Raw genomic sequence first — 27597 nt, forward strand, 5'->3', positions numbered from 1 at the left:
TGTTTGATATAATCCTTTATACCTAAGCCTAAATAAGGCCTATAAAGTCGTCTAATAGAATTCTTCAAGAAATATTTAAGCTCAATCAGGTTCTAATTAAATATCACCAGTGAAAGCCAGGAATTGGAAAAAATGCAGATTCTTATCAAAGTTTCAAGCTAAACCTACTGACTTGCATTTTTCATCTCCATGACAACAAACAGATTTGTTTAAGTTACATCTATGAAACAACGACAAATCCGATTTTATGATAGACCGTCCGTCGGAATACACAAAAGGACTTTCATGCAACCACAACTACGAGGCAGATTCATATCTTGTGGAATCCCCTCTCGAATGAAGATTGACAAGTAACTTCTCCCTCTCTGCTCTTTTTTTCCTTCAAAATTTATAATAAATTTAGTAGATATGGTTCAGAAGTTTTGATTGTGGAAGGAAGAAAGTGAACTCGAAAAAACAAAAAGCAAAACAAAATTTCCGACCTACCGGATTCGAACCAGTGACCTAAGGATTTATCTGCTTCAACTACAGTCCTCCGCTCTACCAACTGAGCTAAGGTCGGATTATGACAAGTTTTTGATGTTGTTAAATATAACCAAATCAATTTGTTCCATACTTGTGTCTCCCAATTTGAGGTGATGATATGTTCAAGCCAATGAAATGTTAAAGAAAACTTGAATTCATATAGAAAATTACTGAACACATTTGAATTTTGTTTGGTTGATGAACCTTGTCAACTGATAAAAAAAGCTAATTAAATTGTGTTTCAATTTGCTCAAGTGAAACCCATTTGAAGGTGAGACAATCAATTAGATTGTTTTTATTTATTTTTTTGAGATTGAATTAGATTTTTTATTTAGGTATTGTGATTGAATTAGATTTTGAGATTGAATTAGACAATCAATATATATATGCTTTCTATACAAATTAAGAATGTTTTAAGTTCAAATAGGTATTAGCTCAAGTTCACCTATCACGCCTGGCCCCCTACTTTGTGACCAGCTTCCCGCCTGGCCCCCTACTTTACTAGAAATACTCTTCCGTTATAACACCGTTACTCTCTCTCCTCCATCTCATTTTCTCTCTCTGCCAAGTCACCTATCACGGCCACATCATCATCTTCTCCGGCATTGGTCGCCGGCCGGCGACCTTCAAATATTTAAAAAAAAAAAAATTATTTTCTCTCTCTAGATTTTTTTTTTCCTCAACCTCTCTCTCTCTAAAACTCCGGCGAAGGGAAACCCCTTCGCCGGAGTTTTAGAGAGAGAGGGTGAGGAAAAAAAAAATCTAGAGAGAGAAAGAGGAGACAGAAAATAAAATAAAAAAATTTTAATATTTGAAGGTCGCCGGCCGGCGACCAATGCCGGAGAAGATGATGATGCGGCCGTGATAGGTGACTTGGCAGAGAGAGAAAATGAGATGGAGGAGAGAGAGTAACGGTGTTATAACGGAAGGGGGTCATATGGGTATTTCTCGTAAAGTAGGGGGCCAGGCGGGAAGCTGGTCACAAAGTAGGGGGCCATTAGGGAAATAACCCTTTTTTTTTTGTTGAAAATTAGCCCAAGTTCATGATAGAAAGAAAATTGCTTACAAACAGTAAAAATCACACATGAGTTATATTCAATTTCATATATCAAAATATTCAATTACAAACACCACCTTAGACTCTTATTTATAAAATCGATCGCACAATCTATTAATTTATTATACAAAATAAATCAATATGACCAATGGTGAGGCCATAGTATTTATTTGCGGGGCAGATTTTAGTAATAACATTTCACTAATCTGAAAACAATTTTCATTAAATCGTATATCTTAATTAAATACATTTTTAGTTGCCTTTGATGAATTTTCATCTTGAAGCATGGTAGCTTCATCATGTGCACGAAGTGGAAAGTCTTGGTTTAAAAGAAATCCAACAATAATGCATTTAAAGAAACTCATAATTTTTTTTCTGTTATTTATTAAATTGTTTGAACCAAAGTGTCCCAATATGTTGCTTCTCTTGCAAAAGAGCTTCAGAGCTTCTAACATGGTATCATGATTGTTTTGTAACAAAATAAAATGAGTTTTATTTAGGTTTTTTGATAATATAATCATAATTTTTTTTTAATGAAAGGTTATCTTTTTATTCTTCAAGATTTAAAAAACCTAATATACAAGCTAACATTTATTCGGTTCTAGTAATGAAAATATTACAATGTTTTGACATATCTATCGTATACGGTATACAGTGAGATTTTGACATTGACATCTCCTTTTATATCGATAGTAGGACTACACTTCCGTTTTTTTTTTACTTTTGATTTACACCCCCACGTGGACGGAAAACGTTAACTTCTAGTTAAATGTCAGTTGTGTGAATCACACATGTGAATCAGGACAAAAATGCCCTTATGTATAATTTTGACATTGACCCCACTTTTATATCGATATTAGGACTACACCCATCTTTTTTGAAACTTTTGATTCATACCCCCACGTAGACGGAAAACGTTAGTTTCTAGTTCAATTTCAGTTGTGCGGATCAGACATCTGAATCCGGAAAAAATACCCTTACTTACATTTTAATTTCCTTTTTAATTCTTTCGTCTTCTTTATTCTATTAATCAACTTCATCAACTACAGACAACCATTCTTTTTCATCGACTTCCATCACCCCTACACAACCACCAACACAATCTTTATCTATACAAACCACCATCACAACCATCATCAATCTTAGGAGTTTTAGTCAGTGATCAAAGTTGTATACCTTCGTTGGTTGATTAGAGCTAATTGAGTTAGAGATCAGCGCATAGAAGAAATCAAATTTAACAGTTGATTAAGAAGATAATGATGATGCTGGTGATGGCGGTGGTGGCAATAACCGAAGAGCGCCATGATTTCAAGACAAACTCATTCATTGGGTACATGTTTTTGAAAAGAGATGACTCCATTTAGGGATGTCAAAGTTGTTGATACTCCAGTCCGTGTTTTTGAAATGAGATGATTCCATTTTAGGATTTATAAGTTGTTGATACCTCTTCACAATATTTTGCAAAGTTACTGTCTGGGTAGTGCTGATAATGATGGACTTGGAGATGATGAAGATTATAAGATTCATTATCAAGAAAGTTAGTTCAAGCAGTTTGTGAAGATTAAGATCGTGACGATGTTTGGGTAGGTCGGAGAAGATGAAGACGATGATGATGATGGTGGTAGCAGTTGATTAAGGGAATAGTTGTCTGTGGTTGATGAAGTTGATTAATGGAAGAAAAAAAAAAGTATTGAGATGGAAATTAAAATGTAAATAAGAGCATTTTTATCTTGATTCACAGGTGTGATTTCCACGACTGACATTTACCTAGAAGTTAACATTTTCCGTCCACGTGGGGGTATAAATAAAAAGTTTTAGAAAACGAGGGTGTAGTCCTAATATCGATATAAAAGTGGGGGTAACTTCAAAATCATACATAAGGGCATTTTTGTCCTGATTCACATGTGTGATTCGCACAACTGACATTTAACTAGAATTTAACGTTTTTCGTCCACGTGGAGGTGTAAATCAAAAGTTTTAAAAGAACCGGGGTATAATCCTAATATCGAAATAAAAGTGGGGGTCAATGTCAAAATCTCCCTAAAAGAAACCATTGCCTGCTTTGATGCAATATCTTGCCCAGACCATAGAAATTTTATAAATATGGACTATATTTCATGATGAACTCGGCTAGGCAAACTGAAACAGGTTATCCAGAATGTAATCATGTCAATCAATACCGCCTTGATAAGTAAGATTCAACCTGCATAAGAAAGGAAGCGAGCTTTCCACGATTTGACTTTATTGGTGATATGATTCAGTAGAGGTACACAATCAGAATATGACAATCTGCTGGATATAAGTGGGAGCCCTAAATATTTTATAGGCAATTCCCCTTGTTCTAACGGAATAATAGCATGAATATGGTTCCTCGTAGCTTCATTTACACCTGCAGTGAAGATGGTGTTTTTTTTATAGTTTACCTGCAACCTGTATAAGTGGAGAAGGCCAAAAGTACCTCTATCAATCCCACTGCTGAATTAGCATCTCCTTTTATGAACACTAGCATGTCATCAACGAAAGACAAATGAGTTACTGATGGATCTTTGCATCGAGGATGGAGACTGATATTACCCAGTTGTACCTGCTTCTTAATCAAACAATTAAAGAGTTCCATCATAATGACAAATAAATAAGGAGATAAAGGGCAACCCAGACGTATCCCTCTTTTACCTTCAAAGTATCCTCTTGGTTGTCCATTTATCATAATAGAGAACTTGGAAGTGGTTACGCACAATTTAACCCATTCTATGAACTGTTCGGGAAGTTTAATTTAGACATCTAGTGAAAAGTGCTTCCCAATGGACCATATCATAGGCTTTACGTAGGTCAATCTTTTTAACACACCGTGGTGATCCGTTATCTCTGTGATAGTTCCGGACAAGCTCATGTGCGAGCATAATATTATCTTGAATTGTACGACCAGAGACAAAAGCAAACTAACAAGGACTAACTAGCTTCATACACACTTTTTTGAGCCGACTCATAAGAATTTTTGTAATGCACTTATAGAAGACATTTAGACACACAATCGGGCGATAGTCAGAGAAAGAAGAAGCATTTTCTACCTTCGGGATGACTGATGAGGGTAACTAATGTTGAGTTCATCTCATGCAGAAGCTTCGTCTTCTTGAAGAAATTTGTGACAACCCCCACAAAACATCACCTACAATATACGAGCAGGCCCGTGCTTGAGAATATGGGGGCCCTGTGCGAAATTTCGATCAGGACCTTTGGTATAAGCAAAAATTGAACAAATTACAAGGAAATAATTTATCAGTAGATAGATGAAAACTATAGATGAATCCAAATGTATTTTAAAGAAAATAATCATAGGAAACATTTTTTTTATTTTAAAATCATTTTTATAGGAAATCTATTCCAAGAATCCACAATCGTCACATATATATTTACATATTATTGGATGTTTTTCAAGAACTCGTAGATTTCTGTTTCTCAAAAATGTTAAACGATTAAAAAAATAAATCCAAAATAGCATAATGGTAAAGAAAGTGCAAGGGAGTAGAAATAAAGATTGTTTTAGCAATTGTACCTTCAAGTCCTTAACTCTCAGCATCACAAAAAAACGAGTATCAAAAATGGAGAGGCCGTAATTCAAACCTTCATGGATTAATCGCAGCATACCAACTGAACTACTATATATTCATTGATGAGCTAGGTAACTTTAGTTATATATTAATAACTTCAGACCTTAAGTGGGAATGGGCCCTTTGTGGTTGGGGGCCCAGTGCGAGCGCCATGCCCGCACCCCCAACCACACGGCCCTGTATACGAGTACTTCTTGAAGAAAAGAGAAGAAATGCCATCCGGGTCGGGTGCCTTATGGCCTTATCCGAACCAATAGTTGATAGAGCCATAACTGTTTCATCTCTTGTAACCTCCCTTACAAGATCAATGCCCTACGCTGTAGTGAGACTATGATCCGGCTGGATATTTTCTATTATGGAAGGATCATACTCATTATTCTCGGGAGTGCCAGATATCTGTGTAAAATAATTTACACTTTCACGTGCAATATCATCCTCGTCTTCCAACATAACCCCTTCCTGATTTGTGATAGATATTCTGGTGTTCCTGCTTGTCTCTCTTTGATGGTATGGTGGAAAAATTTTGTGTTTTCGTTTCCTTGCTCCAACCAATTGACCTTTGCTCGTTGTTTGAGATTTGTCTCTTCAGCTCTAGCAAGCCGAGATTTGCTCCAACCACTTGGACGCGTACCAACCCTTTTTATATATGTGAATGAAACACGAGTAAGAGAAAGACCCTTCTCGATTCATCATGCTATTTACGTGCAAATTAACCTTTAAAAAACCAAAAACCGTTTAAAAGAAAACTTGCCAATAGGTTTTCAGTTTCATGACTTTCATCTATGCCTATATTATATCATGAGATCACCACCAACCAAAATTCGGCTCACTAAACCCTAAATTTAATATATATATATATATATGTTTTTCATATAAATCATAAAGAGGAATAGAAGAATAATAATGAAGAATATCAACAATGGAGATGATGATAATAGTTTAAAGATTATTAATGTTCCTAATGAAGACAAGGTAGCATGTGAAATACTAGTCTATTTTATAATTAACAAAATATTCAAGAAATAATTGACATATATAAGTAGTTAAAGTGATCCCCATCAACCCCTAAATAAAAGGTTCACTAAAATTCAATGGTCACTGATCTATCCCCTAACAAGATGTTTAAGGGGAAATCGCTTGTGCGTTATATAGCTAAGGTATATTTTTGTGAGATTTTGTTTGTATTAAACACATAACATCTCGAACCCATGCTTTGGGGTAGAAACCAACTTTGTGATGGAAGATTTTTGGCGTGATCATTTAATTTCGATAACATTAGGTATATCTTTGGGAAAATGGTTGTTTGGGTTTAAAAAATTTCTTAATAACTAAAAAAAGAAAGTGAGTTTTTCTATTAACTACAAGTTACCAAAATATTATGAGTAATGATATATAAAGTTTACAATAACATAGGTAATTAGCAATCAGGTCATTTTCTACTTTTACGATTCTCAAAGTATCCTTAACATTAAAACTTTCATTCTCTCCCAAAAAAAGCACAATTTTGAGGGTTTCTCCTTCTTCTTCTCCATGCTTCTTCTTTGATTCTTCTTCGAATCATCTTATCATTTTCTGCTAAATCCATTCAAGGTAGAGAAGAACCAATAAATGATCAATATTAGCAAGAGCAGGATCATTATTGTTGTTAGCTTTGAGAAGGTTTTTGTTGAGTTGTGTTCTTCTGTGTTGATCTGGATCTTGACGAGCAACATCAGTTATGGAGTGGAAATGAGATGATTGATGGGCTTAGAAAGTTTTCTTAAAAGGTCATCACCCGCAAGTATACAGGTGTCAAGTAGTAAAACCCGGTGAGACCGGGGTCGATTCGTAAAGACTAATCAAACCCGTTCTTAAACTTAGAAGTAGTCTGATTTTTCTTTGAAAATTATTTTTGGTGATAGATATTAAAATCTATAAGACAAATAATAACAGTAAACGGGTCAATGGGGGAAAGGCCTAGGGTTTCGAATCCACCTAATCATGATCAAATACCAACCTAATCATCAAATGACATTACATAACTGGATTTCTCGCACGATGATAAGTCAACTATTAAGCTACAACTGATAAGTATCAATCATAAAAGAATCTAACCTAATGATGATAGATCAAATCGGAGTCATAACTAATGAAAACTATATCTTCGACAAGTTGGAATTCATCTACCACATCATGGATACTAACTATTGTCTATCAACCTATCAAGCATCAACCATAAAAGAACTTAATCTAATGATGGTGGATCAAGCCTAGAAGCATAAACAATGAAAGGAAATCACTAAGATTATGGTAAAAGTTTAAACAACGACGTTATGATGAAAAAGCGATATATATACTAAACATGATCAAGGTCAAGGTTTCATTTAAACACTAGATAGAGATGGTTAGCCAATCATGATACGAGGTTGAAACAAATATGAAGAATAAGAGAGAAAATGGAAAAAAGAATGAAACTTTCTCACTGGTTTTCTTATGGCAGCCAAACGCACCCTTAAGGAAAATTATTTTCCAGCAATAGTGGAAAATAATTTTCCATCTTCTCCACCAAAATTTCTCTCTCTTTTTTACTTCAATCAAAACAACTAACACTAGAAATAGAGATGAAGATTACTTAACACTTATCTGTTTTCAATTCCTCTCTCTCTCTATCTTCCCATACAATATAAAATTACAAAGAAAAGGAAAGAAATGCAGAATCTCACCATTCACTCACTTTTCTCTCTCACAAAGAAAATGAACTCTCTGTTTTTACAGCATCTTATCTCTCTCTCTAAGAATTTCTATGAAGCATAATGAATAAGAAGAGAAACAACCCTATCTCTCTCTATAAGACTTTCTATGTACAGAGAATAACCCAAGGATCCCTTGGTCCTCTCCTTCTCTTAAATTGTTCTAATGAAGCTCTTGAAGGAGAGGAGGAAGACTCCATGTTTTTCTGTCCCAAAGAGGAGATGATCCCCAAAGATGAGATGCCCATCAACTGATGAAGCTCTGTTTTCTTATACTCCAATGGTTAGATTCCCTTTCTGTAAATACCAATCAGATTAGATAATACCCTCTCTAAGAAAGATCTTCCCACCTTCCTAACTATGGTACGAAATAATCTCCAGCTTTCATCTCTCTGTTCTTTCCTTTTCTCTTTCTCTAGATTTCTGAAAATCTTCTCTTCCATCATTCTTAAAATTAAGCTCCTTTCCATCTCTAGATAATCCTCCACGATCAGATATACATATATAAATAAGAAGAAGAAGAACCCAGCTCTCCCTCCAATCGAAATCTTTCCATCTCTGTTCGTTTCTTTCCTTCTCCAGCTCTTTGTTTCTTTTACCAAATTGTTCACTGTTAAGTAGAGGATATAAAGATAGAGAAGGAGAAAAAGGTAATTTACCCTTTCTTTCCAAATAAATAGGACTTGGGAAATACTCTGGTCACCGTGCGTTGATGGCTGCATGTGGGGATGATTTGGTGCTTCACGGCTGGATGAAAGTTGCGTGACAGGACAACTTTAGATTAAGCCATGTGCAAAAGACGGATCACCGTCGTTGGATTTGCCACAAAGTCTAGGATATACAGTGCTCTCGGGTGCACCATATCTTAAATTCTGAATAATCCCGCGACCCACCTGCTAATGACCGAAGAGAGCCCACACCTTATCCGAGCCATCCGATCACCTCGGAGTTACGTGCCACGTGTTCACTAGCTGAGTTGGTTAATAGATTTCAACCACATCTTTGACTTAGTCTACTTTACTCCTCCGGACTCCGATTTGACTTTTGTTTTTGCCGCAGGATTTGTCTCGGACTCTACTTTCATCCGAGCATCAAAATCAGCCATAACTCGCAGAATACCCTTACCACCAAAATGACCAATATGCCCCTCGTTTATCTGTTTTTCAAGCTCAATTCCGTAGAAGACGCCTGGACAAGAGAAACACACAATTCATGAGAGTAACTGCTCGAACTAGACTAACTAACCCAAGTTAAGATATTCAGATAGGGCATTTTCATGTCTCATCAATGATCTTAGACGAGATGATGGTACATAATTGCGAATAAGAAGATTGTTGAAGGTAGAGAGAGAAGTCTCCATCTTTTCTCTTGAACTTCTAGGGACTTGCATCACGGTGAAACAAAGAGCGAACAAATAAAGTTGGTATTTCTCCAATCTGTTTATGATTTGTAGCGATCTATTATGATCGATGATCTTTTCTTTACATGTCGACTATGAATATCAGGTTTTGAATTTTATAGAGAGGGTACGAGCATCCATAGTGTATTGTTTGTGTCTTATACCTGAAATTCTATAAAAGTGTATGATGATTAAGAGCTGAAGATTGGTGTTCCAAGATAAAGCTATCTTACTAAAGAGTGGGGTTTGTTGCTACCATTATAGACCTTAATCACGATCTTCATCACATTATACAAATAACTTTGCTTTTAATTTCCAGTCAAAATTAGATCCCTATGTTAGTTTTGATCATGCAGCCAATTTGGCAATTAGGAGGTGGTGATAAGTTAAATGTTTTTAAGAAAATGGGTAAGTTTGTATTAGGATTTTGGAATAGTGCACCTATTTTTGTATGTAGTCTTATGCAAAGTACGCTACTCGAGGATGATCGGTGATCCGGTCGGGCACAGATGGTGTGGAGTATTTGCCAATTGATATTACAACTATTGGTTTCTCTCTAGGTGGAAGTGATAAGTGAAAACTTGTGATATAACCCTAGTCAAAATTACCCTCTATCAAAATTTAGATTGAGATGATGTATTCAGATGCTTCATGAATTTAAAAAATATTTAAGTTAATTTCATGGTTTCACAAAAGATTTGAAGCAAGAGAGAGAAAGTAGAAAGAGGGAATGGAGATCGGATTTTGCAAACCCAGTTTGCAGCTATAAAGTTGTTCAAACTCTGTTTGCATGAGAAAAATTACAAAATCGGTTTGCAATATTGCAAATGCAACTTCGGTTTGCAGAAGAAAAATTGCAACCACGGTTTGGAGAAGAAAAATTGCAACTTCGATTTGCAGAAGAAAAATTGCTACCTCGGTTTGCATAAGAAAAAATTGCAAACCTCGTTTGCTGAAAAACGGTCAGAAAAAACGCCATTTTTTCTGAAATTTTATTTTTGAAAAAAGTATTGAATTTGGATCTTGTAAGAAAACTAATGAAAAATCCTTTTTAAATATATAAATTTAGTAGAAATCTGACATCTTAAGAAAAAGTTATATAGATTTAAAGTTTAAAGAAAAAAAAATAAAAAACTAGTTACAACAAATGACAAAAGGGTATTTTAGATTTTGTATGTTTCTCTACCTGAATAATAATGAGATAATTTCTAAAAAGGTCAAAATAATATTGAAAATGAGTAGAAAAACACAAAACATTTGAAAATTATTATTCAGGTCAAAAAGTGTGCAAATACTAAAATACCCCTTTTTGTCATTTTGTGTAACTAAATTCTTTTATTTTTCTTTAAACTTTAAATCGATATAACTTTTGTTTGAGATGTCGGATTTCTATAAAAATTATATATTTAGAAATGATTTTTCATTAGCTTTCTAACAATATCGATAATTATCAATATTGTTTTAAACTTTACCTACTATTATACATAAAATTTTGGTAACTTTTACCTAATAGATAAAGATCTAGGTTTTTTTAGTTATTATGATAATTTTTCCAACTTAAACAATCATTTTCCCAATAATAATTATTAAAGTGGACTTGTACAGGGGGAGGCCACCAAGGGGCATGTGGGCCCCACAAGCTCCAAGGTGACCTCTCTTTAACATCACTACAAAGTCCAGTAATAAAATACTATAATTTTATTCCCGTGTATACCCACCACCATCAATATTAAATATAGTTCATGCCCATTGAAAAATAGTCCTGAGGCCACCTATCTCTAATCCAGTTCTTCACATTAGAAATATATTACACGCAGTGGCGTATCCAGGATTTACTTCGAGGGGGCTCTAAAATATTACTACTTCCATTCGAAAAATTACAACCACACAAACTTGAGCAAATAATAAATATTTGAAATTCGGTTGAACTAATTGGAAATAATGGTTTGAGAATTAACTGGAATATATTATGAAATACTCTGTAAAAAATTTGAAATTCGATTGAACTAATTAGAAAACCCCAAAACTATTTTAAAATTTCAACCAAATCACCAAGAAAATCCTAAATAAGCAAAAATAAGTGAAGGAGTTGTAACTGGAACTCGTGACCTCAACGTAACTAAGCATGCATTCTACCTTTGAGCCAACCTCATCTACTAATCCAATAGGAATGCAACTGCACTTATAAGTTAAAGTAATTGTTTTTTTTATTATTACATATTATATATTAATTTATTAATGTTGAGGGGGTCTATAGACCCCCTAGGCCCAACATAGATCCGTCACTTATTACAATTTTTCATAATTTAATTTTTTTCGTAAACTTAATTTGTTACTAAACAAACCTTTTGTAATTATCTGTTCTCTAAACCGGGGTCCTTGTTTCTTTTTGCATTAAATTACATATTTTATTACCTTAAATACTTAACTCTATTATTTATAAATGAAAGTGTAACTGAAATACAACAAAAAATAAATGTGAAACATGTTAGTGTTAAAAATGTGATCGTGGATATATAGTCAGTCGCCTTAAAAATCAAACAAGACAAAAATCTTATTATATGGACTTTAATATTGATCTACTTTTAAAATGTTGATCAAATGTAAATTTTGTCCGTTAGAAAGTATGTAACATTTTTTCTTCCCTTGTCTTTATATTTTCATTTGAAATGTAATTTTTTTTTTTCAAAATTTCAACTCAAATTACCTTAGAAATGTAATCCAAAAAACATAATGTAACTTATATATGTATTTTGTATGATCACTTCAAATAATGACAAACAAAAATATGTTGATTCGAACAAATTTCATTCAAGATAATCGTATTCCAACTATGATGACCTATTGTGTAAGACCAATTTTTTTTCTATTGAGTCGATTCAGAAGGCATTCAATACAGTAAAATAAAACACGATTGATAAATAAATGTTATTTGATTTTTTTATGATATTTAACTTTTTTATAGTTAAAAGTGCCCCACAAAAGATATTTTCTGGCATAGCCACTGGACTTGTAGGCATCACACGAACATGAAAGCTTTTAAAGTCATCAATAAAGACATCTGGGTCTTAAAGGTAATATAATAACCCTTAAAGCTATCATAAGAATGATGAAAGTCCATTCATACTTTTACTTTATTTAACTCTTTAATATACGTCAATAAATGATGGATTCCATCTCCACTGTGAATGGAATCTGTAACCTCTGAATTTTTAGAGTGGATACACAACGAATTGGGCAAACAGTTGTTGGCAACATATTTTTGTAATACACAAATAATTTGTAATGTTTTGACCACATTGCCTAAACTGTAGGACGCATTTGTTCTTTCTAACATAGTCTAGTAAGTAACTTAATCTTCTCTAACATGTTCGCTAGTGTTTATGGAGTTAAGGGTGTCAATGGATCAGATTCGGTTAGGGTATCTCACTACCTAGGACCACGCTTATACAGAACTACAAAAATTATACATAAATTATGATGATTCTGTTTTAGGTAAAAAAGAATCTCATCTTTTTTTACATAATTTTTTTTCTATGTAACTTAGATGGTATGACTAATTATTTATATTGAGATTGTTATTAAAATACTTCACAAGTTAGTCACATGCAATTCCTTGAGAATGTCGTCATAGCATATAGGGGTTACTAATTTGAACACCACAAAATTTTTGAAAAATTTACTTATAATACAAAAATTTATGTAATTTTGACAGATGTTGGTTAATTTGACAACCGACCATAGATCATGATTTTGCATACATAGCCAGAACTCACAATGAACCAGCTGATACACTCGCGAAATGGGCTTGGATATATCATGGCAACAGATTATGGAGATATATCCCTAAATGTATTTTGAATATGTATTGCAACCGTACTCTTTTATTTTAGTTATATATCTCTTTCAACAAAAAAAACATCGATCATGATATTTTCTTTTTCACTATTTATTATAACTAAAGTGTGCCCTCATAATCAAAATTTTCTGAGTCCACCACTGCTCACACGTTCAGTCACGTGGAATGAGAAATCTTTGTCTCTCGCAGGCGGTTCAAGTGGGAATCCAAAGAGACGGGTCATCTAGGCACTTTTATAGTACTTTTTTTTTCTTGGTATAAGGTTGCATACAAGATGTTGCCAATCTATCATACTAATGTTTACTGATGCAGAACAATCGAGCCCGCACGATTGGCATCTCTAAATCAGGTTTCATGATAAACGGTGGTGATAACCCTAACTGCGAATCAGTACGTCACAAAGGAAACAGAGATTTCAAGACAATTCTATACTCAGCCGACTAGGGAGACTGGTCTTTGCAGCATACATATATCACATATGGGCAGAGAGGAATTCTCGAGTATTTCAGAGGGGTAAACGGCTATCACAATCTGTTCTCCAGGTGGTAGTTAGTGACGTTAAAATCAAGGTGTCGGCGTGGAAGATAAAACCCAGTTCAGCAACGGTGTCCCAACTCATCTTAGACCGCTGGAATTTAGATATAGTGGTACCTATAAAAGCACCCACGACTTGTAAATGGCACGGGCCACCCACTGGCCAGATTCTTATAAACACCGATGGGGCATTCAATGAGCTACTAGGGGGATTCGGAGCTGTTTTACGAGATTCGCAAGGAGATACAATTGTGGCTGCAGCAGCAAAAACAGAGAGCAAATCGGTGCTAATGCATGAGATGCAAGGAGTAAAGTTGGGATTGCAATTAGCAATCAAGTTTGGCTTTAGGCGAGTTAAAATTGCCTCTGACTCGTCACTCACGGTTACCATTCTGTTGAACAGAGAAATTAAACCACCTTGGAGAGTCTTACGCATCTACCATGAGATCATTTCACTTTGGGAAAGGTTAGAGGAGTGCTCTATTGTACATGTGTTCCGTGAGACCAACCAAGCAGCGGACTTTCTATCGAAGATGAAACCAAATACGGACATTCTAGAAATGTTACCACCAGAAATGCCGGAGGATCTCAAGAAGATATTGAGAGAAGACAAACGAGGCGTGATTAGAGTTCGATATAATTAGCTACTTGTTAGTTTTTTTGTAGTTATTTAATTGTCCTTCATTCTTTATTTTAAAGTTATTCTATTGTAAGTGTCGGGCACTTTAACCTGTTGACAAATTCAAATAAAAAAAACAAAGGAAACAGACAGAGTAGATTAGCTAGCTACTTACTTATCATTGATATTAACCGCACTTCTCTTCTCTTCTCTTCTGGTAGAGAGACAAAGAAGAGAGAGAAAGAAAAAGGTATCATCTCATTTCCGCCTTCTCTTCTTCCTCTCCAGCAGCGAAGTACAAGAGCTTCTCTTCTTCTGTGACCTAATACTCAAACTGAGCTCTCCACTCCAATACAAGAGGAACGGAAGAAGAAATATCCTATAGGTTTGATTTCAACTAGAAATTCTTGATTAGGGTTTAAGCACAAATTCTCTAGAGGTTTATATGTTCATTTCATATTGAATTTACATAATTATTCGATTCATTTGTTTGTTTGTTTTAAGTGTTTTTCTTTCCCCAAGATTGAAGCTTTATTACTCAAGTATGTGTGGTAAGAGATGTTTGTTCATTCTAATGGATGAAGATAATGTCTTTCTTTTTTAATATGAAACCCTAATTTCAAATAATTTTGATATATTGTCTCTTAGGGGTTTGAAATGTTTTGAGAAATTTCCTTCCCTCTTCCTAAATTATTTTAAACTTTGATTTGAAGAAAGTTTGGAAAGTTTTAACTTGCAATATAGTTTTTCAAATTTCTTGCGATGTCAACCGAGCAAGAAGATGGTGTTTCAAGGCTTTATCGTGAGTTCTAGAGAGTTGAGCAGTTCAGTTTGAGCTGGAGAGTGCTGGGAATGTGATTTAAAATCCCATTTTATGTGCTTCTTTTGTCTATTCTGAGGGGTTCACCTCTTGAGTCTTACTCTTCGAAATGACCGTGACCAGCAACACGTGCTCATTTTCTGTTAGGGAGTTGTTCAGGTCGTCATGTTTGGGATAGTAGCCCACTCATATAATTCGGAATTAAATTGTATTGCAGAGTCGTTTTAGGTTACCCAGGCTTCAATCCATGTATTTACTTTTTGAGAAGCGTCAATCAGTTTGTTGCAGTACTAAACACATGCTCATTTTCTTACTCTACAGAAACTTCTAAATGGCAATTATACCTTGTGGAAGTACATCTATAGCCCAATGGGGATCTCGGCCTCAAATTATGAGAAGGTCCTGTGCTTCAAACAAGTCACTGACTTCCCAATATCGGTGAGCATTCATGCATATACTTTCTTCCGAGATTCGTGTCCCAAAATGTAGGACTCTTAATCTATATCAGTTTGCCTTTGCCTTAATGTATAACAGGAAGTTCAGAGACTATTTCTCATCTCCATAGCTACTATTAGTCTGAAATACTTTGAGAAACCACAAACTTCATTAGTTTTTGAAACAGTTAAGCAAGTGGAAATGCTATAAGTTACTCAAGTTTTCCACAAGCTTTTGAGGATTCATACTATTTTTTTTTTGAAAAGTTTGAATTGATCTTTATTGAAAGAAGGGAAAGAATACAAAGGAAAGGGAAAGAGTTTATGATGAACACTACATCATAATCTCCTTCCAATTCAAAATGAAGTCCAAAAAGGTTAGGCTTTTTGCCCAAGACAAATGAGGGTTCATACTATCTCAATGTGAAAGTTTGAGACACCAAAAAATGTCTTCTCTTTGCAAGTGGAAGGAGCCGTATGTACGACTCCAACCTAATGTCTTTGCTTTGCAAAATGTACTACTATAAGACTACTCAATAATAATATGAACGCAAATCTTATTTGTGGATTTATTTATGCAGACATCAATACACCTTAAGTAGTCAATGCTGTTAATGGCCACATATCTATGCCGGCATTTGTGGCAGCTTAAGAGGAAATCAGGGACTCATCAGCCATATAAATATTAATATATATATCCTTGTTCTTGTTATAAAAGAAGTATTGAAGGTTGACACTAATCGTAAGATCCACGTCATGAGGGTCACAACTTACAACCATAAAAGCAAATGGGTTACATATTTGTTGAAAAAGTTAACCATATGACCAGAGTTACAAATTTAAGCTTAACATCCAATACGTTCTGCTAGCTTGAAAACCAATTTAAAATTAGAAAATTTAAAAATATTTAAAGTTTAAACAGTGAAGTATTTTATAAAAATGGAAAATTAACACCCTCTTTGGTAGGGTGGTGACATGTTTTGTTGTCTATTGTGTTGGACGAGATTTGATCCTCGATACTGAGGTTCTTGGTTCACTTCCGTTAATTTCTTGGTTCAAATTAAACCAACTTGTTTTACACATTTAACGTATCAACCTGCAACTTGGGGGGTCTGAAAATTGTTCGGATTCAGCACCCATATTACTTGTAAAAGGGGCGCACAGCAAACAACACACAGCTAGACAATTGTCACACTGGAACCATGTATGGACACAAAATTTGATTGATATGAATCATCACCTTGTATGCAGTGTCGGCAACATGACATGTATGACGTCGCCAACTTCAAGCGTATTGTCTCAACAGTCCTTGTTTTCATTGTTTAATACTGGGTCCTCTCAAAATCCACCACGCCGTAGAGCAGCAGGACTTATCGTTAGAGCTGATAGTAGTGTGAGTATCCACTCTTTGGTTTTCTTTTGCTATGTTAAAAGAATTGTAATCTGAAGTCTGCTCCAGTCTTTCATCATACCAACTATTGTTTACGAGATTGCCCTCATCTACATTTTGCATCTTCTTATTATCAAAGATTAACTTTTTCTTTCTACAGGATTATTATTCCGTGCTTGGGGTGTCAAAAAGTGCCACTAAACCCGAAATAAAGACTGGTATGTAGTATGCACACTCCCGACACTGTTTGATTTTGATAATTCCTCCATTCATCATCTATTGGTTATTCATGATGTTTTTGTTAAATTTGTGGTCATCCAACTCAAAACGAATTGGTAATGAGAGGAGAGAACTTGGACATTATAGTTTTGGTTACTAAATAAACCCTTTTCCCATGAGGGATGCCACCTCACATGTGACTTTCTTTGGCCTGACATGTGTCTTTTTTCCTTTGGGTGACATGGAGCACGTGTGGCTTTTCAAACCTATCACGTGTGGCCTAGCTTTAGTTCCATGTTAAGTTTGTGGTCGTCTAACTCAAAATCAATTGGCAGTGAGTGAAGGTGGCATAAACATTATTTTTCTTTGTTTCTAGATTACCATTTTTGTGGGACTAATCTCACGGTTTTCAGTGTACTGTCTGGTCTACACTTGCTTGAGAATCTTGACTCATTTGTGAAGCTTTTAGTTCCTCCATTTACCATAAACTTGGTTCCTTGTATTCCTCACTTTAGGTGTAATACTGTAATCGTTTCATTTACCTCCGCTCATCTCTATTTTTTATTCAATATAATCCTTACTGATTACTAGTAGTTCAAAAATGAAAAGTTTAACCTGATGCATACACCTTTTCTCCCTTGTTTAGGCTAGTACAATTTACTGATGAGTTGAGTAATACCTGTTTGTTGTTCTGTCGTGAGGATGATGCCTCTACTACTCGTCATCGTTAAGAGTGTTCTTTTTAATTACTGTCTGTCTCTCTTCTGTTTTTCATGACCTTGTTGTCATTGGGTACACTCCATGCTTCCTGTCGCCATGCAGTCTCCTTGAAACTGTCCTATCCATTAGCCTGCTCACCTCTTAAAATATGATATTCAAAAAACCAAAATCTTATGCTTTCCCTACTTTTTTTAAGTAATAAACTCTTGTATTTTCTCAAGCTCCGCCAGAATTGATGCTTTCCAGTATTATTTGATATTTCCTTGGTTTCAGAACGCACCGAGTAGTTAATTTCTAACAAGAAACTATGGTTTCTTGACCAGGAATTTTTTTCTGTGTACAGAAATGTGGATAGGATCATAGCTTTTCATAACATTCATAACTTAATTAGTTTTCTAGAAACTATCAGTTCCCAACGTACACTTCCTGATGATTGTAAGTGATTTGATAATTTAAGCTGTAGAAAGTCTTAAATTGAGACATGTTGAATATTAACCCCGCATATTCTGTAGTTTTGGTCATAAGAGATGTATATAACCTTTTTTTCCACCGTCTCAAAGCCATGCCAGCGTGAACTACTATCGGCATCATGAAGTAATCTGAAAATCTATCATACTACAGTCGAGTAAACTTACTATCACTCTTTGATTTTCAATTGATATAAACTTACTAGTGCTTCACTTTCTCGATTTAACAGCTTATCGGAAGCTTGCAAGGAGTTATCATCCGGATGTGAACAAGTGAGTCATATCTCTAATTTACATTGCTGCTTAATCTGTCCAGCAGGTATAGCGGTGTCTGGTGTTTAGCAGCAGCATACACCAGCAATCTTTAACTAACATCAACAGCTTATTGAACTCAATAGTTTGATGCGCTAGAACACTATCTTTTTAGGCATCAAGCAGTAGTACGTTAATGCAGACCTGCCACGATGCAAAAAAAGTGATGCAATATGCAAAAGAAAATTAGGTTACCAAGTTGGTTGATGTTCTTTTGTCACATGTTATCTCTAGAATGGAGAACCCCTAGTCTAAGCCCGATGCACCTACGAACCAGAAAAATGCTTTGCCAATGTGAATATATACATCACCCACAAAATGAAATCTCCAAGGACTTTGAAAACGATAATACTATAGATATTACGTTCCTCAAACAAATCCTGACAGGCTATCACTATTCTCTCTATGATGACAATGGGATACGTGAAGAATACTTGGATTCTCGACTTTTCACAGATATCTGCAGTCACTTCAGTTGGTGTGATGTGTGATTTTTATATGCACATCTTCGTGTTAAGACAATAAGATACAACTCTGAGTCAACATCTTACATGTATGACAGTTTAAAAAAAAAATTTCATCTTTCCATAAGTAGAAGAAAACATTGAATTATAAAAGACCAATAATAAAGCCAAAAAATATATTTACAGCTGAGTCCTCAGTTTAGCATATTTTCACTCATTCTTCATACCTGTGTCGGATACCTAAACATTTACTGTCGGCGTCACATTGTTCTCATCTATAATGGTTTCTCTTCGTACTTATGTACTATCATCATGGGATTATTTTTACAGAGAACCAGGAGCTGAAACAAAATTCAAGGAGATCAGTAATGCTTATGAGGTTAACTCTAGTTCTGTAAATTTTAACTTTGTCATGTTCTTAAGCATTATCAGGCTTGAAGAATGTGGGTTATTAGTACTTCGTCTGCTGAAAGTTAATATTATCTCTTTCAGGTGTTATCAGATGATGAGAAAAGATCCTTGTATGACAGGTACGGAGAGGCTGGGGTTAAAGGTGCTGGAGCGGGCATGGGGGTAAGTCCCTACTGACTCAGGATACAACAAAAGAAGAGATTATCAGTTTCAGAAAGATTTTTTTTTTTTTTTTTTTTTTGCTGAAGTTTATGATCACTTGCTCATGAATACTCCTTTTACTTATAGCAGGATTTCAGCAACCCATTTGATCTTTTTGAATCTCTATTTGAGGGTATGGGTGGTATGGGGGGAATGGGCGGAATGGGCATGGGTGGAGGCAGAGGTTCGAGAAACAGGGCAATGGAGGGTGAAGACGAGATTTACAATCTCATTTTGAATTTCAAGGAGGCAGTTTTCGGGATAGAAAAAGAAATCGAGATTACCCGTCTAGAGAGCTGCAACACCTGTAACGGGTCGGGTGCCAAACCTGGAACCCAACCATCCAGATGTAGTACATGTGGTGGCCAAGGCCAGGTCATCTCATCAGCAAGAACCCCATTAGGTGTTTTCCAGCAGGTAATGACTTGTTCATCTTGTGGTGGAACAGGGGAACTGTCCACCCCTTGCAACACTTGTTCTGGTGATGGTCGAGTAAGAAAAACGAAACGAATTAGTCTAAAAGTCCCCGCAGGTGTCGACTCTGGAAGTCGATTAAGAGTTAGATCAGAAGGTAATGCCGGAAGAAGAGGTGGTCCTCCTGGTGATCTTTTTGTTATCATTGATGTTCTTCAAGATCCAGTTCTTAAACGTGATGATACCAATATTCTTTATACCTGTAAGATTTCATATTTCGATGCAATCTTAGGGACAACAATAAAAGTTCCGACAGTGGACGGTATGGTAGATTTGAAAATTCCAGCAGGTACCCAACCTAGCACTACTCTAGTAATGGCGAAAAAAGGCGTTCCTCTACTCAACAAAAACAACAGAAGAGGCGATCAGTTGGTGAGGGTTCAAGTCGAGATTCCGAAAAGATTAAGCAGCGAAGAAAAGAAGCTGATCGAGGAGCTTGCCAATCTTAAGAAAGCGAAAACTGCAAACAGCAGAAGATAATCTTCTTTGCTTTGTATCTTCATATCTTTACTTTCAGTCATATACCTCGCTCCCTATTTCAGGTATTCGTGTAACTCATTTCTTTGTTATAGTGTTATGAGATGTTAGTGATTTCAGACGCTTAACGAGAAAGAGAAAGATGAAAACCTGAAACTGATTTTGATCAGTTTTTCATTGTTTACTAGGGTAATTGATGGATTAGGAATGTTATATATTGTAATTGATCTTATAATCAATTAATTAATTTTGTAAAACAAAAAATTTTGGTTGGATTTAGTTTAATTCCAGTTTGTGAGCATTATTACAAAGATATCTTATTAGGGTTAATTTCTCATTGTTTAGTTAACTTCTTTGTTATCTTGTTAAATAACAACTTCATGAACAACAAGTAAAGCCTCTTATTGGAACTCAATTTTTCATAAAATTGGGGTTTCTATTTACTTTTTTGATGCATTTAAGGCTTGGGACGCCTAATAATTAAAGGCTAGACATCTCGGTTGAACATGGGTTACAATTTCTTCAACATGATAGGTTAGGTTAGGTTAGAGAAGGAGTTGAGGATGGGATGGGTATTGAATTCAACACCTCACAACACTTACTGACATTCCAATTATACCAATGGGCTTTGTCTACTTGTTTTTAACCTATAAAGTAAACTAACTTTGCTACTTTACATTTGTAAATGTGACTAATTTGCTTGTCTATAGTTGAAAAGTGACTTAAATATGGGACAATGTCTGATCCAGTTTACGGCCTACGAAACTGCTTTCAGGGGTTTTATTGAATACAAAATGTATCCATGTATTTTCGGAATTAAAAAGAGAAACAATGAGGCGGTGAGATTATGATTTTTAGTGAGCTATATAACTGAAACGCTAGAAATATCTTAATAAATTGTCTTTCATTCATAATGAAAATTATAGCAGCATTTCTCGCGGTAGAATTGGTTTAGTAAACGAAACTATATAAATCTTGTATTGTGTGTATTTATTTACTTTCGTTATTTTTTTTTGCTTGTTTTCCAGAGTAACATAATATACGAAACCGATGGTATGGTCAAGATTTGATGGTTGGTTGGTGGGACTATAGGAGCCTATCATGCCTTTTTCCTCTTTAAAATAAAATTTGTGTGAGTAAAGCATGATCTCTAGAGCAGCTTTACAACTAGGTGATCAGTTCAACAAAAAAAAAACTAGGTGATCAATCAAAGAAATCTAAATATAAAAATTATGAATCTTTCAAATTTACACCCTAGAGTTTTGGACCTAGTTGTGGATAAAATAATGGTCATTTCATTATGTAATCATTATTCTGATTCACCATATATCATGAGACTCAGAAGACATAAACAGTTAGACTCCAAATTATTGGTTTCAATTTGGGTGAGAAGATGTGGAGCCATCAAATGGTTTCCTACCACCAATTCAATATCAATATATTATTTAGTTGAAGTTGAACCAAGTTGTGTGTGGATTCCTCTAAGAATTACCAAAATATTTAATAATGACAGCTTGCATTTTTGGGGTCCTAGTAGATGGCTCCACATCTTCTTACTCAAATTGACATTGTCAATTCAAGATGAAATCAATAAGTTATAAGTGGGAAGCATGTTGAATTTGGATGACATTTGAAGGTCTATTCTTTTAAAGTCACTAGATTCTTGATCTTTTTTCTCATTAATCTAGCCAAGGTAGAGTAACAACAAAACTAGAAAGACTAAAAAAAAACTATTAGACTTTTTTTTACAAATAAAAACTAATACTCATACACTACTTATATGGGAAAAATAAATTTTTTATTTAATGTTCGAAGATATTTATAACAAAAAGGAGTTATGAATATATGATAATATCTGTAAATGTTATGCTATAAAAAGAGTTTTGGAATAATCAACAAGTAATAAAGTTTCTTAATTTGTTGAAAGGGTTAATTCTTATTTGGCTTCAAGCCTCCAACATGTAACCAATTTGTTGTTTCATCTTTAACCGTCTAACTTTGGTTCACCCTAAATTTGCTAATTTTAGTAGTTCAAAAAGAATGCCACAGTTAACGAATTTGAAACTCACGACTTCATATTTGGTATGTAAATTGCATACAAAACAAACTGTATCCTACCTCTTGAAGTATTTAAAACTTCAATTTTCATAACACGTTCAAATGTTTGAAAGAGTATGCAATTTGTCAGCGATTAGTTCGACAACTTAAATAGCCCTCTTTTAACACGCTAAAATTTCCCACTTACAATTGCATCAATAATTGCTTTTCCTAAATATTTATGTTGTTAGAAAAAATTAATTGTACAATTAAATCATCTATAACGGATTTGCAACCCTATATTGTTAGTTATTTTAGTTGCACCAACTAGCTTCACATATCGTTTTGACATCGACATATTTAGTTGTACACTAATATACTTTAATTTCTTCTTGTTATGAAATTATATTCATTTAAGAATCTAACGGAATAATAGGCCGGAGGGAAATTATACTAAATTAGTATTACTAAGGGAAGGAAGACAGAGAGGACAAGACCATACCAAGAGATAGAGAGAGAGAGAGAGAGAGTAGCTGTCAATGACATACTAAATAGAGTACAAAATACATAAAAATTGATCTTTCAAGAGACAGCAAATAAGTGTTGGCAGCTATGGAATAATACTCTCTCTCTCTCTCTCCTCTCTCTCAAAACAATAATCTCCAGCACCCTATTCTCTTTTCTTAATCATTTTTCATCAATCAACAAAACTTTATTTCAAACAACTCATCATCTCAATATTCCACAACAACTCTCTCTCTCTCTAGATATCAAACCAACATTGCTGTAAAGGAGCATTCATTCATTCATGGATGGAGAAAAAATTTAAACACCCCAACAAATAATGAAGATCAGAAGAAGAAGAAGAAGAATACCAACAACATAATCACTTTTCATTTCATACTAACATAAACCCACATTTTCTTCACCCATTCATTCACCAATCGTTTTCTTCTTCTTCTTACACCATGACATATCAACATAATTTTCGACCTCAATTCGGAGATACTACTTATATTAAAGTTTTCGTTGGAGGATTAGCATGGGAAACACCTACCGATAAGTTACATCAATATTTCGAGCAATTTGGAGAGATTCTTGAAGCTGTTGTTATTACAGATAAGATCACTGGAAGATCTAAAGGATATGGATTTGTAAGTTGTTCACTTTTCCTAAAAAAAAAATTGGGTTTTATGTTGGTCCCAATCTCAGTAGATCGTGATAACAATGTCATTATGTTATTTACAATACTCTGTCACGTATTTAAGTTTGTCTTATAGTAAATACAATTTTTTTGTATCATGGGTAAATAGGTCACATTTCGAGACCCAGAATCGGCAAGAAATGCTTGCGCTGAACCAAATCCTATAATTGATGGGCGTAGAGCAAATTGTAATATTGCGGCTATGGGTAGGCCTCGACCTTCTCCTCCTCGAGGTAATTAATATCATAGTTTCTTCGTGATACTTTTATGTGATTTTTGTTTATGTTAATTTACTGCATTTCTTTGGTGCTAATGTGTAGGGACTATTGAAGGAGGTAACATATATTATGGAGGTGGATCACCCGGTATGCGTGTACCGCTGCAAGGGCCCCAAGCTCAAGTCATTTATCCGCCATACGGGTGAGTGATTAGGAAAAGTAGACAAGTGAAATCTCATTCAAGATGCATAATAGCGTACTACTCTAGTACCTAGTTCAATTAGAAGCTTAAAATTTGAAGTTTTATTGAGATGTTTTGAATTACTTGCCGGTCTTCTTTATATTTCAATCTCATCTCGTCGTACGTGCAATTACAATAGTTTACACACTCGAATAAGAAAGATGTATAATTCAATGGCATTTCTTTTTTTCTATAGGTACACCGGTTATGCACCAAATTACGGGTATCATCATGTAAGTTTTCTTTTTTAGATGCTTGATGTTTTATATTTGGTGTAGTTTCTATTTGACTTTCTATATTATGACTAAAAAAGCTTGTTAGCCCACTTGGTTTCTTCAATGGATTGCTAGCCTGTTGGACTAACCATTCCAACAACCAATTAAGGGCACCAAAAGGTCTAATTGTCATAAATCCCAAATGGAAGTCCTACTATATGCATACCAAAGTCACAAATCAAATTTGTATGGCAAAATAAGATGATCTCAATAATATGTTCTTATTTCCTTGCATATTAAAAAGCTAAGCCTCCTGTCTGAATTCTGATAAGATAGTTCAAATCACTTAAAAAATGTTCATTATCGGGATCAGAGCAAATTTTTATTTAGTTTTCGAAAATCTTTATTTGAACTTTGTTTTTTGGCACAGCAGGCTGTCACCAATGCAAATTTCCAAGCACCATATTACACCCCATTGTATGGAACATCATCTTCAACTGTTGGATCTCCATACTTCTATGGCTATTCTCTGCAAAATCCTAGGGGAGCTTATCCTGCCACTCAGGCGCATGTTAGCAGAATACCATCCTATCTACACTATCCTGGGCAAGGGGAGGGATCATTCACCAACAATCTACATCCAACTGGTCTAGCATCTACCACCATTAATCCTACTCCCCCATCTGCAGGTACTTCACTTCTCTATGACCCTACCATCATTTCTTAAGGATCAGGTTCCACACACATAGTCCTCCATATTTGAGGAATTTATGTATTTAGTCCTCATGTTTTAAAAACTGACCATTTTGACCAATAACTAACTAAATGTTACTATTTCCCCCCAAAAATAACTAACTGTTACTGGCCTTCTAAGTCACTAATCAAATCAACAGCCATCTAACAGTTCTGTTAGCTAGTTAGGAGACCAGAAAGTCAAAATATATGAGGTCAAGTATAATGTTAGGGGCCAAACACAATTTAACCCTACACAAGATGTAGGTAAGAATCAGTTGATCTTCTAGGTTGGGCTTTACTATAGGACTTCGGCAGAATCGAGTTGTTGGTCCTTAATTTTCAAGACCAACGTTTTAGAGAAACAAGAAAATTTCTGAGGTACAAAAGTTTAAAGATGAATTATGGGGTTTGTCAAATTTCCCAAAGCAACACAACTTCTTCTCATCTCCTCCCATCTTCGGCCACCACCACCATTCTCCCACCACCACCTCTGAGCACTATCACTTTCGACCATCACAATCTCCTCTGACTATCATCACCATGTATCTATCCATCTCTATTCTGGCAAAGGGGAGGGTCCCCTTAGCTGGAATGCATATAAAAATACAGGGAGAGAGGGAGAGAGAGTGGTAGGAGGAGAAGAGGAAAAAAAGAGAAGAGGAGAAGAGAGAGAAAGATCTGATTTTATTTTATTCAAGGTCGTCAACAATGGTAGTTTGTTTGCGACCTTACTGGCGTGGAGAAGAAATGGTGGTGGAGTCTTGGGAGATACAAAAAAATTCAACTAGAATTTTTCATCCAAAATTTTGCACTCCAGAAAATGTTTTAGTTTTCACATAAGAGTGACCATTTTCAAACAGGATATAAAAGAATACGGATTCCTAAGTGAAACAACAAGAACGTAGTACCTGAATTATTCATTCATATGCCTTTTTAGTCACGGTGTAATCTATATATATATAGATACGTGTGTGCGCGCGACTTTGGACTTTGCACCATGCAATTTAAAATAGTTAATACAATTTAATTGGTGTTCTATCTGCAGATACACAAACTCCACAAAGAATTACATCATCATCAACAACAACTGAAGTTGGAGTTGGAAATTCCTCAGAGAGCCCAGACATCTAAAGAAGACACTACTAAACAAACAAAGTTGGGTGTTCACAATGTACATTGTCTGTCCAAGAAAAACAAGAAGATTCAATTTGTATAATCTTGACAAAGCTCTTTCTCATTTCTCTTCTTTTCTTTTTGTCTCAAATTGTGTTTTCAATTTTCCATTCCTCATTTGACTTTATTTTTTTCCATGAATTATGATAACAAATATGAACATGAGGGAATTTCAATCCCCAATAAAGAGTTTATTTCTCTATTTCACTATTTATTATTTATTTATTTTGGTGTAGAATTTAAGCATTTATTTTTCGTATAATTTTGAAACACTTACATTCAGTTTCATATGTCAAAACAACTAAGATCATCTTTTCGAGCGGTAACAAAGACACAATTGGATGACTTTCCAAATTAGTATATGTATTGTTTTTATCGAATTCTTGTAAGAACATTAGCCATCTCCAACTTCAAATAATAATAATCCCGCTCGACAATTTGAGAAACCCAACTTAGTCTAGGTATGGATCCCAAAGATTTCACTGATTGGCCAAACCAAAGTCCTCGGATAAATCCGCAAGATATGTATCATTGTTAGACTCTTAGATACTCTACTACATGAAGACAGTTGTGAGTCATACGATCACGAGTTAAAGATCATAATCATGGCGTTACAACAAACCAGCTCAATGTGTGTACACATTAGACACATGAAATTAGAGTCACACACCAGTGAACAGAGATTTAGTACATGACCTTCTGTGGCATGATCATAAGATAGCACAAAGTATTAATGTAGGACATACATATCTAACAAACCCAAGATTTAGATATTGTTACTGCTTTATACCCAGACTCAAGCCTAACGAGGATATTTATTCGGGCAAAGATTCCACAAACTCACCCGAAAAATCTCAGCAATTTGCTAAGCTTTACCTCGATTTAAAATTCAGACAAAGGGATGCTCTCAAACATGAAACTACAATATTGTGCCCCATACATACTACATCAAGCACAAAATTAAGAAGAAAGGAGAGCGTCTATAGACGCCACCAAAAGTTACTCTTGGCCTGTTTCCTTCTTCGCCCCCACGAACTGTGGTAGTCCATCAGCAC

The 27597-nt window shown here is 35.0% G+C and overlaps 2 protein-coding genes and 1 non-coding gene across 5 annotated transcripts; 2 read left to right on the forward strand and 1 right to left on the reverse strand.

The window, feature by feature from the left end:
* Positions 1 to 476: 476 nt before the first annotated feature.
* TRNAY-GUA (transfer RNA tyrosine (anticodon GUA)) lies at positions 477 to 562 on the reverse strand. Its single transcript is given in 2 exon segments — positions 477 to 512; positions 526 to 562. It is a non-coding gene; the product is annotated as a tRNA-Tyr (tRNA).
* A 13904-nt stretch (positions 563 to 14466) lies between these two features.
* On the forward strand, positions 14467 to 20958 carry LOC147567101 (chaperone protein dnaJ A7A, chloroplastic-like). 2 transcript variants are annotated; one of them, XM_086653719.1, is made up of 8 exons: positions 14467 to 14715; positions 15472 to 15588; positions 16836 to 16977; positions 17135 to 17192; positions 18611 to 18653; positions 19487 to 19535; positions 19649 to 19729; positions 19856 to 20958. In XM_086653719.1, exons 2-8 carry the CDS (start codon positions 15482 to 15484, stop codon positions 20720 to 20722), a joined length of 1347 nt encoding a protein of 448 aa, XP_086509845.1. In that variant the 5' UTR covers positions 14467 to 14715; positions 15472 to 15481; the 3' UTR covers positions 20723 to 20958. The 2 variants fall into 2 exon arrangements, with proteins under 2 accessions (XP_086509845.1, XP_086509846.1); XM_086653720.1 differs by having other exon boundaries at positions 19859 to 20958.
* A 2374-nt stretch (positions 20959 to 23332) lies between these two features.
* LOC147567102 (RNA-binding (RRM/RBD/RNP motifs) family protein) lies at positions 23333 to 26744 on the forward strand. Of its 2 annotated transcripts, none has more exons than XM_086653721.1 (6): positions 23333 to 23910; positions 24070 to 24193; positions 24281 to 24380; positions 24616 to 24652; positions 25065 to 25323; positions 26415 to 26744. In XM_086653721.1, exons 1-6 carry the CDS (start codon positions 23725 to 23727, stop codon positions 26498 to 26500), a joined length of 792 nt encoding a protein of 263 aa, XP_086509847.1. In that variant the 5' UTR covers positions 23333 to 23724; the 3' UTR covers positions 26501 to 26744. The 2 variants fall into 2 exon arrangements, with proteins under 2 accessions (XP_086509847.1, XP_086509848.1); XM_086653722.1 differs by having other exon boundaries at positions 25068 to 25323.
* The last annotated feature ends 853 nt before the right edge of the window (positions 26745 to 27597 follow it).

The sequence above is a fragment of the Eschscholzia californica genome, unplaced genomic scaffold, assembly GCF_041429995.1.
Source record: "Eschscholzia californica isolate CP2 unplaced genomic scaffold, dmEscCali1.0.p SCAF_1, whole genome shotgun sequence".
NCBI classification, from domain to species: domain Eukaryota; kingdom Viridiplantae; phylum Streptophyta; class Magnoliopsida; order Ranunculales; family Papaveraceae; genus Eschscholzia; species Eschscholzia californica.

Coding starts and splice junctions, on each gene's coding strand:
- LOC147567101 (XM_086653719.1), top strand. CDS start 15,482: ATGGCAATTATACCTTGTGGAAGTACATCTATAGCCCAATGGGGATCT. Junction 16,978..17,134: donor TCGTTAGAGCTGATAGTAGT/GTGAGTATCCAC, acceptor TTCTTTCTACAG/GATTATTATTCCGTGCTTGG. Junction 18,654..19,486: donor TATCATCCGGATGTGAACAA/GTGAGTCATATC, acceptor TTATTTTTACAG/AGAACCAGGAGCTGAAACAA.
- LOC147567102 (XM_086653721.1), top strand. CDS start 23,725: ATGACATATCAACATAATTTTCGACCTCAATTCGGAGATACTACTTAT. Junction 24,381..24,615: donor GTCATTTATCCGCCATACGG/GTGAGTGATTAG, acceptor TTTTTTCTATAG/GTACACCGGTTATGCACCAA. Junction 25,324..26,414: donor TCCTACTCCCCCATCTGCAG/GTACTTCACTTC, acceptor TTCTATCTGCAG/ATACACAAACTCCACAAAGA.